At 38.3% G+C, this 14,107-nt stretch overlaps 1 protein-coding gene across 3 annotated transcripts in view; it reads left to right on the top strand.

Moving 5' to 3' along the window:
* The window catches only part of LOC6739795 (DEAD-box helicase Dbp80), a 53,346-nt gene extending 44,190 nt beyond the window's left edge, over window positions 1–9,156 (top strand). Inside the window, exons 9-11 of one of the 3 annotated variants that reach the window (XM_016168968.3) lie at window positions 2,488–2,650; window positions 2,710–2,836; window positions 8,953–9,156. In XM_016168968.3, the coding sequence (XP_016033109.1) occupies window positions 2,488–2,650; window positions 2,710–2,836; window positions 8,953–8,989 (327 nt within the window). In that variant the 3' untranslated portion in view covers window positions 8,990–9,156. Of the gene's footprint in view, window positions 1–2,487; window positions 2,651–2,709; window positions 2,837–8,952 lie in introns of those variants that run through there. The other 2 variants (XM_016168969.3, XM_044923852.1) reach the window with 2 other exon arrangements.
* Window positions 9,157–14,107: the final 4,951 nt, after the last annotated feature.

The following is a 14,107-nucleotide window of genomic DNA, read 5'->3' on the forward strand; positions in this document are numbered from 1 at the left end:
TTCATTATCTAAGCTTATCTAAGCGTGATAATTGAGTAACGCTGAGTAACGCGGAATTTATGTTTTCAAAGGATATATCAAACAGAGTATCGGCTTTATAATTAATGGATTTTTTTTTTATTTTCGTTATATAAAACGCCCTCTCTAATACAAAACGCTCAAAACGCACGCACACACTTTAAAACAATGTTAAAATTTAGTCTAATTTTATTCCCCAATATCTATCGATACCACAGAAAATTTATGAAATTTCGTGTTCGCATTTCCAGTTAAGTACCGGGTATCTGATAGTCGGGAAAGTCGACTATAGCATTCTCTTTTAGTTTATATGTATTTAAACTATTTTAATTGGTAAAAGAAAAGGAACTGTAATATTTGCCAATTATGACCCTAGAAGTTAATGGCTGTTCTACGGCAAACTTTCAGAACTTATCCTATCCACACAGGTTAAAAATAACTTTTTACTTTTGATGTTATACCCAATTCCTGCTTCTTGGGGTGCCTGTTGTACTTAGCCTTGGTGCATGTCTTTGTAAATTATACCTTCGTTGGCGAGTTTTTGACATATTTGGAATATATTTATCCTCAAGGACTTATTTAACACTTTCCAGGGGCGCGGTTGTGCTCGCATGTAATAATTTTCCTCTGCTTATTAGCATCCGTGATATCTATTTTGGTAACTGGGAATTCCGTCACTAAGGCATGCTGGATGCACGTTATCCAACCCATAAACATAGCACCCTTCCACAGTTTAAAAACAAATTTCAATTCTCAATCTCCTCCGCATTTCCTTTGTCTTTGTTTTTGTCATTGCCTTTGCCAGCAATATAAGCAACCCAAACTTAACGTAAACACAGCTTACGCTTGGAGACCAAACCACGGCCAACTTATTGCGCATCAATCAAAAACTGCATCGATCAGCATAATTGAATTTCACAATGCAGTGGAATAATTTCAGCATAAAGCTTTTATCGAAAGTTCAGAAAGTTTCCAAAGAAAAGCTTTTGGCCGAGGTTGATTGGATTAGGACATAGAATTTTAAGATCAGTCTGATTCGGGAGGATTGAGAGGACGGCTTACAAATGAACTACTAGATAAGAATAAGTGTCTTGTAATAAAGTTATAAGTTAACAAGTTTAACACCAATAAAAATATTAAAATTAAAAAAAAAATTATTTTTTTTAAATAATTTATACCACAACAAAGTTAATTTGCATGCATGTGTGCTAGGTTGCCTTTAATGGCGGTCACAACATCTACGATTACAACTTCATGAATAGATCAGAACAGAGATTATTTCAAAGTGGATAATGTGTCGGTTTTTGGCACCGAAAACTATAAAATGTCGCAGTGAGGGCAGGGCTGGCTTGCTTCTTCCAGGACTGTAGACTGTAGTTTCGACCGTGTTGGTCAAAGACTGTTCACTGTGCAAATTGGCTGCGTAAGAATGGTGTTCGGGTTCCAACAAATTTCCTTTCCAGGCCTAAAAAACACTTAGGCGTCGTGTTCTTTGATGAATGGTTTCCATCGTTTAATTTTAGCATTTTAATTCTGTTCGGACACAGCAAAGGTGAGATGCTTATGGTCCGTAAAAAATAATTTTTTTAATACTTCCAATTGAAAAAACTACATACCCCTAATCTTAAATCATTGTAGATCTAACTATGTGTTGCAGAGTTACAGAGTATTTAGCTCTGACTATAATAGACTTTATTATAATCTTGACTCTGCCGCTCTTAAAGCAATCAAATCTAACTTTTTAAATACATAATTAGATCTTACTAATATTTATATATATTCTACTTTTTAAACTTGATAGAATAGATTCGTTGAATAGTATGTAACAGTCAGAAGGAAGCGTTTTCGACTATAAAAAGTATATATATTCTTGATCTGGATCAATAGCCGAGTCGATTTAGCCATGTCCGTCTGTCTGTATGAACATCGAGAACTCAGGAACTATAAAAGCTAGTTGAGATTCACCATCTAGCCATGATGCCACGCCCACAAACCGCCCGAAACTGCCACGCCCACACTTTTGAACCAATCTTCGATTTTTTTTTATAATTTTATTTCCATCGATTTGCCCCTTTAGGGGCTTTGCATTATTTTATGCAGCTTCAGTATCAAGGATTTTTTTTAGTTCTCCCCGCCAGCCTTCGTTAACGATGGGCAAGCGGGACGACCTTCCTGTAAAAAAAATAAAATCGTCGGAGTCCAGTGAGTCACTGTCGTCTTCAATCGTTTGTTTCAGGGTGGAACAAGATGTAAAAAAAATGTTACCCCTTTTGTACATTGTAATCAGCAGATAAGCTGTTTAGCTGGCAGTTTAGATACGAGCTTCGCTGACTGGTTGGCAATACCTTTACTTGTACATGGTAGAAAGCATGGCCTCTCGTGTTTGCTTTTTAACATATCAGCATTTAGTTACTAAACCAATCTATTATAATCTACATAATAAAAACATGTCTTATCTTTTTGTTATAGACACGAAGAACTGCTGCTTGGCTTGCAGCAAAAATGACGTCGGATGGTCATTCTGTTGCTGTTCTTACCGGGGATTTAACAGTTGTGCAAAGACTTGATGTCTTAGATCGTTTCCGTTCAGGACTTGAAAAGGTGCTTATCACTACAAATATTTTATCAAGAGGTATATGATCCAAAATTGTACGATATGTATATGTACTACTTATCTCACCGTATTTTTAGGCATTGATATTGAACAAGTTACAATTGTAGTCAATTTCGATTTGCCCGTAGACGTTGATGGAAAGGCTGACTGTGAAACTTATTTACATCGGATAGGACGGACTGGAAGGTTTGGTAAGAAAACAAAGTTAGTTTTTATACCTGTTCGTTGTAGAGTGAAAGGATATACTAGATTTTTTAAAAGGTATGTAAATGGCAAAAGAAAGCTTTTCCGACCATATAAAGTATATATATTCTTGATCAGGATCAATAGCAGATAAATGGCGATGTCCGTATGAACGCCAAGATCTCAGGAACTATAAAAGCTAGTAGGTTGCTTGATGATATTTTTTCATATTTCATACGTGTTACTCTGTTTTCCTCACAAAAATTCACCTTTCCGTTTGCTACACTTAGGAAAAATAATAAGAATAAGTCTTAGTTATGGCCAGTCAGCAATACTAGTATTAACGTGACGTGGACTCCACAACTAATTCTGAGCACAAAAATTTTGGAAGCATGAAACTGAAACGGAAAATTTATAAGAAAGAACTGAAGATATTATTTTGCGAGTCTTAATGACACGTTATCTTATTTATTATTATTCTTAACTAAACTGTAACGTGTAACGAAATAAATTGATGTACTTGCGGGTGTACGCTTTAGAATCCGGCTCTAGCTCATGGGGTTGGGTGTGCTGGTCTTGCTTGAACAGATACCCTTTTGCTACAGACATTAATGAATAAGATGAAGAATTGAAAGTGCTTGCAACAACAGAATAGAGGAGCTAGTATACAAAATCGGAGGAAGAAAATTAATATATTCGGAAGGAGACAGTTCTAGAAGAGGAGGAAAAGCTTGAGAATTTGCGAAACACCGGTGTAATTGCTCCTCCTACCTATGACCACTTTCCTTAAGAGCATGCCGATTTCAGCATTTAAGTTTTTATAAATTAATTTTTTTGCATTCATGGGGGTGACTTATAATTAATAACAGTGTTTCTAACTAATAATAAGTACATAATAAATTAAATAAGTACATAAATGAATTCAAACTAAAGTAAGTTTATGAAATATAGGACAATGGGTTTTTGTTTTTGTCTTAAATTCGAAAAAATTTTTTTTTAATTATTCAAGAAAGTTATAATAAGATTGGTGCGAAGAGCACTAGTTGCTAAATATATTTTAGAGGAGGAACAAATTATTTATTTAAATTTTTCTCATAATTTAGTTTTTCAGTGTAGATATCTTCTCTATATTCTAGTTCCATGAATTATTGTTCGTTTTCTTAAATCAGTTTCTTTAATCGATAAAGGGGAAAAAAAAACTGTAAGAGAGAGAGAGAGAGTAGGCTGCGAGTAAATTTGGTTACATTTTTTTTCCCTTTTATATTTAATTCGAATTTTTCCCTTTTCTTTTAACTCATATGGAAAGCAAAGTTCAAAAATAATTTTAAAAAAATTTGTAAATTTATTTACCAAGCTTTTTAGCTTCCATCATTTTTGCCGGTGTATAATTGGAAAATAAATTTTTTTCGCTATTAAATTGATATCTCTTCGTAATTTCTCTCAGTGTATTTCTTGGGTAATTTCCCACTTAAATTTCTTTATGTAAATAAAACTCACTCAAATTTTTTAATCCTCGACGAAAGATCAATCTCCCGTCGCAGATAAGCTGAAATGAAAACGTGTAATTTTCCACGAATACTTTAAAAATGTACGAACACACAGATACTCTCACTCTAATTTCGAATCAAACGACTTTAAACATATTTTTTTTTCCAAATTAAACCCAAAAATTTAAACGCGCACTCTTTGAAAATCTACTTATCTTGGAAAAATAATTAGATTAGGTTGGCTTATATAATATAAAAAATATTTAATACTAAAAGGAATTCAATTTAAATAAAATACAAAAATACGAATGTGAGGTAAACTAAGCCTACTCCTCGGGTACACATTTTTATAACTTATTGTAAAACCATATAATATATAAATTAAAATATTACTTCGTTTCTCTCAGTGCAGAATGGCGGTTCTGTGATTTTTAATTCTTATAGGTACGGTTAGGTCAAGCATTTTTATATATATTTCACATTTTTATATGTTCACTCCATCAGGAACTTCTCACTGTGTATTCTTGTCTCCTAACCCGGCTATTATCCCCGCGCGCTTAACCTTACTTTGGGGTTCTCTTTTAATTAGACATTCTGGCAATTAATATAAATACAGATAGCAGGGTCTCGATTTATTGGTGGCTGCAGTCCCGCCGCGGTTGCTTCTCTTCTCCGGCCACATGATGGGAAGGGCGCTCCCCTAGACGGCCTGACTCGGTTCTTTTCTATCCTGTGGCTGCACCAGTCGAAACTTGTGGTCAGGGCGATGGCGCTGCTGCGCGATGGCTGCGCCAAGCGAATATTTTTACAGATTAAATTTCTGCTCTAATAATATATTAAGCATTAAAAAATTTCCACGCACGCAGGTTATAATTTTGCAAAAACACGAATTTATCACGACTTGACTCCACGACTATTTTATTAGAAAAAAAATAAAACGGAAACTCAAGCCGGGTCTAGGCCATCAGCGGAAATCACAATGAGCTGAAATTCACTCTATTTACGATAACCAAATTATCCCAAAACTTTGCAAGGTCAGCTGATAAGGGTTTCATCTCGACTAGTATTTCCCGACGCATAATACTCCATTTAATATGACCCTAAATTAGAATCCCGAAGCTAAGCTCAAGACTCCTAAAGTTCGTCTATCAGGAGCTTTTACAGTGTTCTAACATAACAGCTTCAGTCGCCACTACAAGACCCATCGGTTACTCTCAGACTTGGGTATTCATGAAGACACCCTAGGCAGAGACCTACTGAAGCCACCTTATTGCCGAATATCCTTGCCATGATATGTACCCACAACTTGTCTTTGGAGGTCTTCCTCGTAATAAGAGTTGTCTATCGTCTTTTGGATTTGAGATTTCACGAAAGTAAGTCCAAACTTGGCGTTATAACTTTTTTGAAAACCGCTTTGCTTGAAATTACGCTGATAATCATCTTAGAGATTACATCGTTTCTCGTTCTCGTCGTGCTTAATTCGGATGTGGTCAGCAGCTTCCGCATTATCTCGATAGAATGGTGCCTGTCTAACTTCAAAAAATGATCGTCAAAAAGACGTCGACCCTGAAGTGATCATGTGCTGTCCAAATTCCATATAATAAGGACTTTTACCAATACTAGAATGTACTGCAGACCTTAATGCACAACATATTCGGCTAAGGAATTCTTCCCAATCCTTCTGATCGAGGCGTAGATATGCCCTGATTGCAGCAATTACCGATCAGCAATTACCGACCAGTTTACACGCTCAGAAGTGTTTGCCTGCGGCGATTGAACAGCGGTCAACTGCTCCATCAGTTCCTAGAACTTTCTAGCTCGAAATTGAGAACAGTTGTCTGACAGTATCACTTCGGGGAATCCGAAATTCATGTCTTCGTTTACACGAGACAATATATCCGGGGCAACATTTAAAGAACCCTTACGGTGTTCAATCTCAAAATTTAATCTTTGCAAAGCCAATACCCATCGCGCTTGTCGTGAATTTAAGTCATGATTGGACATTAACCACTTAAGCGACGCATGGCAAGTTATTATCTCTGAAGTTCTTAAGAGCCACTATAGCGGCCAAATATTCCTGCTCTGTGACTGTGTAATTGCGTTGAGCTTTAAGTTTTTTTGATACAAATGCGATAGGACGCTCGTCGCCCTTTTCCGATAATTGCACCATCACCGCCCCTACGCCTGACTTACTGGCGTCGCACTGTATTGCAAACGGTTTCACAAAATCCGGACAACACAAGACCGGAGCTTTACTGAGTCACTCTTTGAGTTTGCTGAACGCTTCCATTGCCTCCTTTGTTAAGCCAAACTTCCGCTTCGTAGTCATTAATTCGGTTAATGGTACAGAAAGCGTTCCGAAGCTTGTGACAAATTTCCGGTACCATCACACAATCCCATGAAACTCCGCAGACTTTTTAAACTCTGCGTAAACAAAAAATAGGTGATCGCGGCTACCTTTTCAGGGTCCGTCCAATTCCCGATAATGTGTCCCAAATAGCGTAATCGTCGCTTACCAAAATGAGTTTTGGCGATATTTAACGTTAAGCCCGCGCACTTTTTGTGCAGGGCAAACTCCCTAAGTAGATTTAAATGGTCCTCAAAACTGGAAGATACTATTAGCAGGTCATCTAGATAGATGAAAACTTAATTTCTCAAATGTGCAGGCACTACTTTGTCCAATAATCGAGACATAGGGCTTTGGCGTTACGTAGCCCAAAGGCATGACTGCCTGGGACGGTAAAAGCCGTTTGGTCCCGAGATTGAGGATCCAAAGGGAACTGCCCATATGCATCCTTTAGATCCAGACTCGATATATACTCGGCTTTTGGTAAACAACTCATTATCCCGTTTATTTGGGGTTACGGATATGCATCCTTCTCTGTATAACTATTCCTTGCGACAGTCAAGGCATATTCTCACTTTACCTGGCTTACCTAATCCTTCCTGACTAAATAAGGGAAAACAATTGCTCACATTCGCTAACTTAGCTTTGTCACCTTCGCATAATTCGTGCTGATCCACCACAGCTTGATGGTTGGGTTCAGGGCGCAATATTTCAGCTATTTTTAAGAAAGCGGGGAGAAGGTCATATAATTTCTAAAACTCTATTCCCAAAAAAAAGGTCCTGTTTAAGTGATGGTACGGCATAAAACTTCAAAAACTTCTTGACATCGCTGTATTCCAAGTCCATCTATTATCGTTATTCCAAGTCCTATTATTCCTTGGGAACTACCGTCTGCGGTCGCAGCTTCTCCTCTTAACGACTTGAAATTCTCACATTCTTTCGCAGCTTTTACCAACTCTCCTCCAACACAACTAATCGACGCGCCTGAATCCAACAATCCATAAAGCGGGCGATTCAATAAACAAATCGGTAAGAACGGTCGGGGATCTCGAGGTCCAAACTGAATTTACACATTTTAACGTTATTCCAAAACAATTTCAATCGACCAGAACTGCGAGATTTCCGTTTAAGAATTTCTGGGGATTCTTTAAGCTTTGGAATGCAGACATCCCGTAACTCAGGGATTTTGCTGTGAAGCAGAGAATAAGCAGGTTTAATTGGTTCATCTGGGAGGGATAGAAAGTCACTGCTATTGGTGTTCTCTTGTGACCGATCATGGTTTATTGATTTCAAGAGGCATTCAAAGTTTTCGGTTTGACTGACAACTTCGACATGCCGACCTTGATGTTTTTTGAACACTTGCTGCAACTTGGTTTATAGGTGTCTGCTGCACTACACCCATAACCAAAAACTCGTCTTCCGGATAGGCATTCTTTGTAGCGGTGTTCTTCGGCTCGTCAATTCCAACATACTAGAGAAAAAGCTTCTACGTCGTTCTCACTTACGAATGTTGACCTCACCTCATCTTAAACCTCTTGACAGACCTCGGATATTTTACGTTTAAACGGAGAATCTTTCGTATAGCCACTACATCTTTTGACGTCAGCCAGGAATGCCTCGCGTCCCTTTCAAATTTTTCTCAACTCCGATACCGTTCTTACATCGATATTCAGAATTTCGTGGCGAATCTCGGGACGAAGGTTACTTCTTAACACTCGGACAAGTTTGTTGGCTGTCCAAGGCTGCTCCACTCTAACGCCTACTATTTGCTTTGTGGACGTGGCAGTTTTGGGCATTAGAGTGGGTGTGCCAAACATTTCTTTGCAAATCTGAAGAAATTTACAAAACTAATCAGAACATATCAAAACATTTTCAAAAGTGAAGGCATTGCAGTTTTAGGCTGTTGGTGGACGTTAGAGTTGGCGTGGCACCATGCGCTGCGGCTATGGCTCTGAAAGCTGCATTCTCAATTTCAACTCTCCCGCTTTTATAGTTCCTGAGACCGAGGCGTTCATACGGACGGATGGACGGACCGACAGACATGGCACGTTCGACACGACTATTGATTCTGATCAAGAATATTTATACTTTATATGGTCTGAAATGCTTCTTACTGCCTGTTACAAGGAATCTAGTATACTATATAAAAATAAAATGGAAACTAAAAAGAACTCACATAAGTTGAAATGATATTTTATAAATATTTCAAAAATAGGTGTTACCTACCTTCAAAATACAAATGAAATATTATATATTATGTTATGTTTTCCCATTACCTTTCATATTTAATCAATTTGTTTCAGGAAAGTCTGGAATCGCCATAAATCTTATAACAGATGAGAAGACCATGAAAGTGTGTTCCGATATCGAAAAACATTTCAACAAAAAAATTGAAGTTTTAAATACCGATAGTGCCGATGATATAGAAAAAATTGGTACATAGATTTTAAGCTCCTAAACGAGAATTCTTTTGATAATAAAAAATAACTCAAAGTTGTGTAAAACTACTAATTGGTTTGGAAAATTGGTTTGGAGTGGTATTTGGTAAATATAATATGTGAGAAAATTCGTTGAGCAAAATATTTTTAAGCAAAACAGGAGGTTGAAGACGGGAAAACATATGTTAAAAGTGAAATTAAGTTATAAATGACAAGAGTTGATTCTGCAAACTAAAATATTTAATTCACGAAAATACGCGGTAGTCAACTGCCCGTTACTCTGATTTTGGCTGGAAAAGAGAAACAGAAATCTAAGCGAGGGGTATAGCCATCAGAAATCGAATGCTTTAGCATAAAATAAGTATACCGTTCTTTTTTAGAGGATTAAAGTTAAATTAGTATTTATTTATGGGACAAATGTAAAATATTGATAACAGACAAAATTTTGCTCCGTAGGCGTCAATAGAATCAATATAGACGGACAGGGCCAATCAAGTCAGTAAGTGATCCTCATCAAGAATAAATATGTATTTACGTATGTATCGTAACAAATTGATTTTTGTTAGTCTGCTCTGAAGATTTTGTGTGTTTGTCCTACAAAATTCATGTTAAAGTTGATCATTCGGTTACCAATAACAACACTTTGCAGTTCTCGTTTCAATGATCATTATTAATCTGGAATAACACCTGGGAGTGATTTGTTCATTGCGATAATCTCCTCCGCTTGCGTGATGATGTGTTCTTGTTTTCTTGCTCCCACAATTCGAATGAGCGATGAAAACCGGTATATTCCAAACTTTACCCGCATCCCATGGGTGTATCTAAATTCGTGAAGCGAGAAATCACAGACTTATTGCAAAAAGGCATTACTATAACTTTTAGGTCGACTTACAACAACCCAACATGGGTTGTATACATAAAGGCCATGACGATCTGGGAAAATAAATATGAATAAGCGTTTAAAGGCCATGACGACCTGGATAATGAATATCAATAAGCGTTTGGTTATAGACTTTAGGAAACTTGACAAAAAAAAACCCTCACTGACAAGTGCGCAATGCTTAATTTCCAATAACACTGGCAAATTTCGGTAAAGCCAACAACTTAACAACGCTAGATTTAAAGTCCGGCTATCACCAGATATATTTGGACGAGCAGACCTCGAGAAGACATCCTTTTCAATAAATGGCGCGAAGTATGAATTTTGTCGATTACTGTTCGGTTTGAAGAACGCGAGAAGCATCTTGCAAAGAGCGATCGACGACGTCCTACGAGAACAAATTGGCAAATCATGTTACGTCTACGCAGATGACGACATTATTTTTTCCGAAGATGAGGAAGACCATGTTAGGCACATAGATTGGGTTTTAAAAAGCCTATGTGATGACAACATGAAGGTGTCCAACGAAAAAACAGACGAAAAAAACAGACCAACGGCGATGCAAAAACCGACACAGAAAAAATAAAATCCATTACATAGTACCCAGAACCAAAAAAACTGTATGAGCTTAGATCAATTTTGGGCCTGGCCAGTTACTATCGATGTTTCGTTAATGAATTTGCGGCAATCGCGAGGCCTTTGACAAGCTTGATGAAAGGAGAAAATGGCTCCGTCAGCAAACACATGTCTTTAGGAAAGTTACAGCCCTATCTATTCACAGCGAACTTTCACTGACCTACCTCCCCACTTGTAATTTACTTAAAGTTACAACGCCGTGGTCTCACTCTACGTTTGGATTGCAGGTTCGCCCTCACAACGCTCATCACCCTAGCAGTGGTAAATGCACGGATCACTGACGCCAAATACAACCCACTCGTAGACGGATATGTACTTGTGCTTGAAAAACGTGACTACTTGAGGCACGTGAGCAACCTCTCCGAATTCACTAGTATGGTAGATGAGACAGAAAATTTGTCCGAGTCCTTTCCGAATCGCATATGCGCAAATTACTTCATGTTAATACAGATCAACTGATAACCTTGTTGTCCGTCCTTAAAATTCACCATAGAATTGCAAGAATCTTAGATTTCTTCGTGACAGCACAAGTGGTGATGAGGATGACAGAAGCTCAACTAGTGGACTAAAATTCCAGGCAGATTTCTATAAATTCAGAAACTCAAAAACAGATAAACAAATTAACCGTCACCATTAAAAGAATTATTAAAGCCCGAAAGAACGACTTGGTTGACACCCCATATTTGTATGAAGAACTTCTAACGAGAAATAGAATGCTGACAACAGAAATACAAAATTTAATTTTCACTAGCATTGGCGAAAGCTTACATAGTAAATCCAAAAACCATCACTGACTCACACTCACTCCAACAAATCTCTCATTAAACAAGACACTCCAATAGTTAGTTTATTAGAAGCCGCTAGAATTAAAATCCTCCAATCCGATGAAATAATCCATATACTAATAGCTTATCCTAGAGTCAAAGCCAGGTGTAAGAAGGTCTCTGTCTACCCGGTATCACACTATCAAGTAATCGTACGGCTTAATGAGGACACGTTGGCAGAATGTGAAGAAGACTTTGCGGTCACGACATCTTCTGCAAGCGCTCTCGTCGCTAAACCTGTGCTCGTTCACGGCGCAATATTTTACTCAACCCAACCACCTAAGGGCAATTATGCCCGTAGATGACGGCGTCGTTATTATCAACGAGGTGACAGCCCGAGTCAGCACAGAGGTAATCTTTAAACGTTCAGCCACCATCAATGAAACGGAGTTCGTAAATCTGCGAAAAACATTGGACAAGCAGCCTGGCATAGTACGATCACCACTACTGAACATTGTCGGCCATGACCCGATGCTGAACATATTCTTGCTACACCGCATGAACAACAACAATCTGCGCGTCATCCAAGGTTTCAAGGACGAGGTTGACGCCGCGGGCTCCTCCAAACATTGGTTCGTGGCTCGAGTGATCCTGAACATCGGTCTAATTGGTTTCGTGGTGGTTCGGGCACCGCATTAATGGTTTGAATGCCAGGTGTTTATTGTTTCGTGCGTTCGAGGTTTGTGCAGCTCGGATGTGTTATTCGGATGAAGTTGCAGCACTAGTGCTTCTCGTATGGAGTCACTGTATCAGTGGTGGTGTAGGTTTTGTTGGGTCTCGTTCAGGAACGTAAGTGCCGCTCAATCGTCTCTCGATGTCCCTCCAGTCCACCGTGCCCTTGAAGTCGTTGAGCAATATCAGCCCGTCGCCTTTGTCCTCTATTGCTGGTATGTGTTCTGCATTGACACCTTGATTGCTTTCTATTTAAAGTTCTGGTTTTTACTAAATTACTAATGAATTTATATCTACATATTTTAAGACCATTGAAACCTATGCAGAAGCCATTAATTCCGTACATTTCGTCTTTCTTTAATTGGTAAATTTTATTATTATTCAAATTAAATTATTATTTATTTATTATTATTAGTTTTCATTACTGATCATGTTTTGAAATATAATAAATAAGGAATTACCTGATTCAATATGGAGATTTTAATGACATACAATTTGTAGTTCCGTTGTGTAAAACGAGAACGTCTGAAAGTTTTTATATTTATTCGACCGACAAGGCAGAAATCGGCATATTGTTTTCAAGTAGGCTACTGATCTCATTCAATTTAAGCTCGCTCAGCAGAAACGCATTCACAACGCTATCTCTTCTTTCACAAGCCCCAACCCTAACGAAAATTTCTTGCCTTTTGATATAGGTCTTTATGGACTTTCTTGTCCGGTTGTGGTATTTAATGTCAGTTTCCTGTTTTTTCTTAAGTCGGTCTATATTTTCCAGTCTAGCTTGTTCGTATTTTCACCTTTGCTTTAGCGTAAAGGTAAATTTTTACCTTTTTTAGAGCCCAGATAATGGCTAACATTTCCTTCTTATTCGTGGCATAATTTTCTTCCGCCTTCGAGAGTGTTCTCGATAAAAATGAGATGGGTCTGTTCTCTTAAGAAAGAACAGCGCCAACTGCATTTTTGGAAGCATCCGTTGTTGGGTGAAATTCTTTTTTTAAGTCCGGATAGTGGAGTATTACGTCTGGAGAAACCAAAGGCTTCTTTGCTTCGCTATTAAGGGAGACGGATTTTTTTGACGATAATGTTATTTAACCATCCTCCCCTCTCAAAAGCAAGCTAAGTGGTTTTGCTAACTTAGCGTAGTTAGGAATAAATCTCCTGTAATATCCGGATAATCCCAAGAATGATCTCAGTTCTTTGAGTGTTCTTGGAATTGGAAAGTCTGAGATTGCTTGTACCTTAGTTGGGCTGGTTTCAATGGCCTTGTCGGACACGATGAAGCCTAGGAACTCCACTTTTCTCTTCATGAACTCGCATTTATCCAACTGACATTTCATGTTGGCTTGCTGAAGAGTTCTGAAAATAGTGTCAAGGTTCTTCTCAAGGTTCACTCTACTTTCGAAGTATGATAGTGAGGAGTCTTCTACTCTAAAAAATGCAACACGTGGTCTCGTTGTTCGCTGTCCAAATTGTCTATTTGCCCATCACAGTATTCAGTTAGGGTGCCGTTTATATCGTTCTGGGTTTTATAATCTTGCATCGACCGTTGATAGCCTGCCATGCTTGAACTGGACCCAGTTACTTCAATACTTGGCTCTCTCATGTTCATTGTTTGGATGTTGTAGTCCCTTTGTCGTTTGTTTATGGCCGAGTGTGGTCTATTCATATAATTAACGTTTCGCGACTGTACACTGCTGTCCAAGTCCATTGGTTCTGGTTTTGGTGTTTTGGTCGCAAAGGGACGGGGTGGGGCATTATATTGTTGGCATTGCTGTTGATAGTTTTGTCGGGGTGGGGTGAACGGTGCATTACCGAAGTACATGTTGCCTTGGCGCCGGGAATGGCTGGCCTAAATATTGTGGAGGTCTCCTCATGGGATTTCGTGGGGGGACCGGTGGAGGCTGTCGATAGCCAAAGGCATTCGACGTCTGAAAATTGCGGGATGCCGGTATTGGTTTTTCGTTTCCTCTGAAACTCGACTGTTGACCCCTATTTGCCGCAAGGTTTG

The sequence above is a fragment of the Drosophila simulans genome, unplaced genomic scaffold (assembly GCF_016746395.2).
Source record: "Drosophila simulans strain w501 unplaced genomic scaffold, Prin_Dsim_3.1 Segkk87_quiver_pilon, whole genome shotgun sequence".
NCBI classification, from domain to species: Eukaryota; Metazoa; Arthropoda; class Insecta; order Diptera; family Drosophilidae; genus Drosophila; species Drosophila simulans.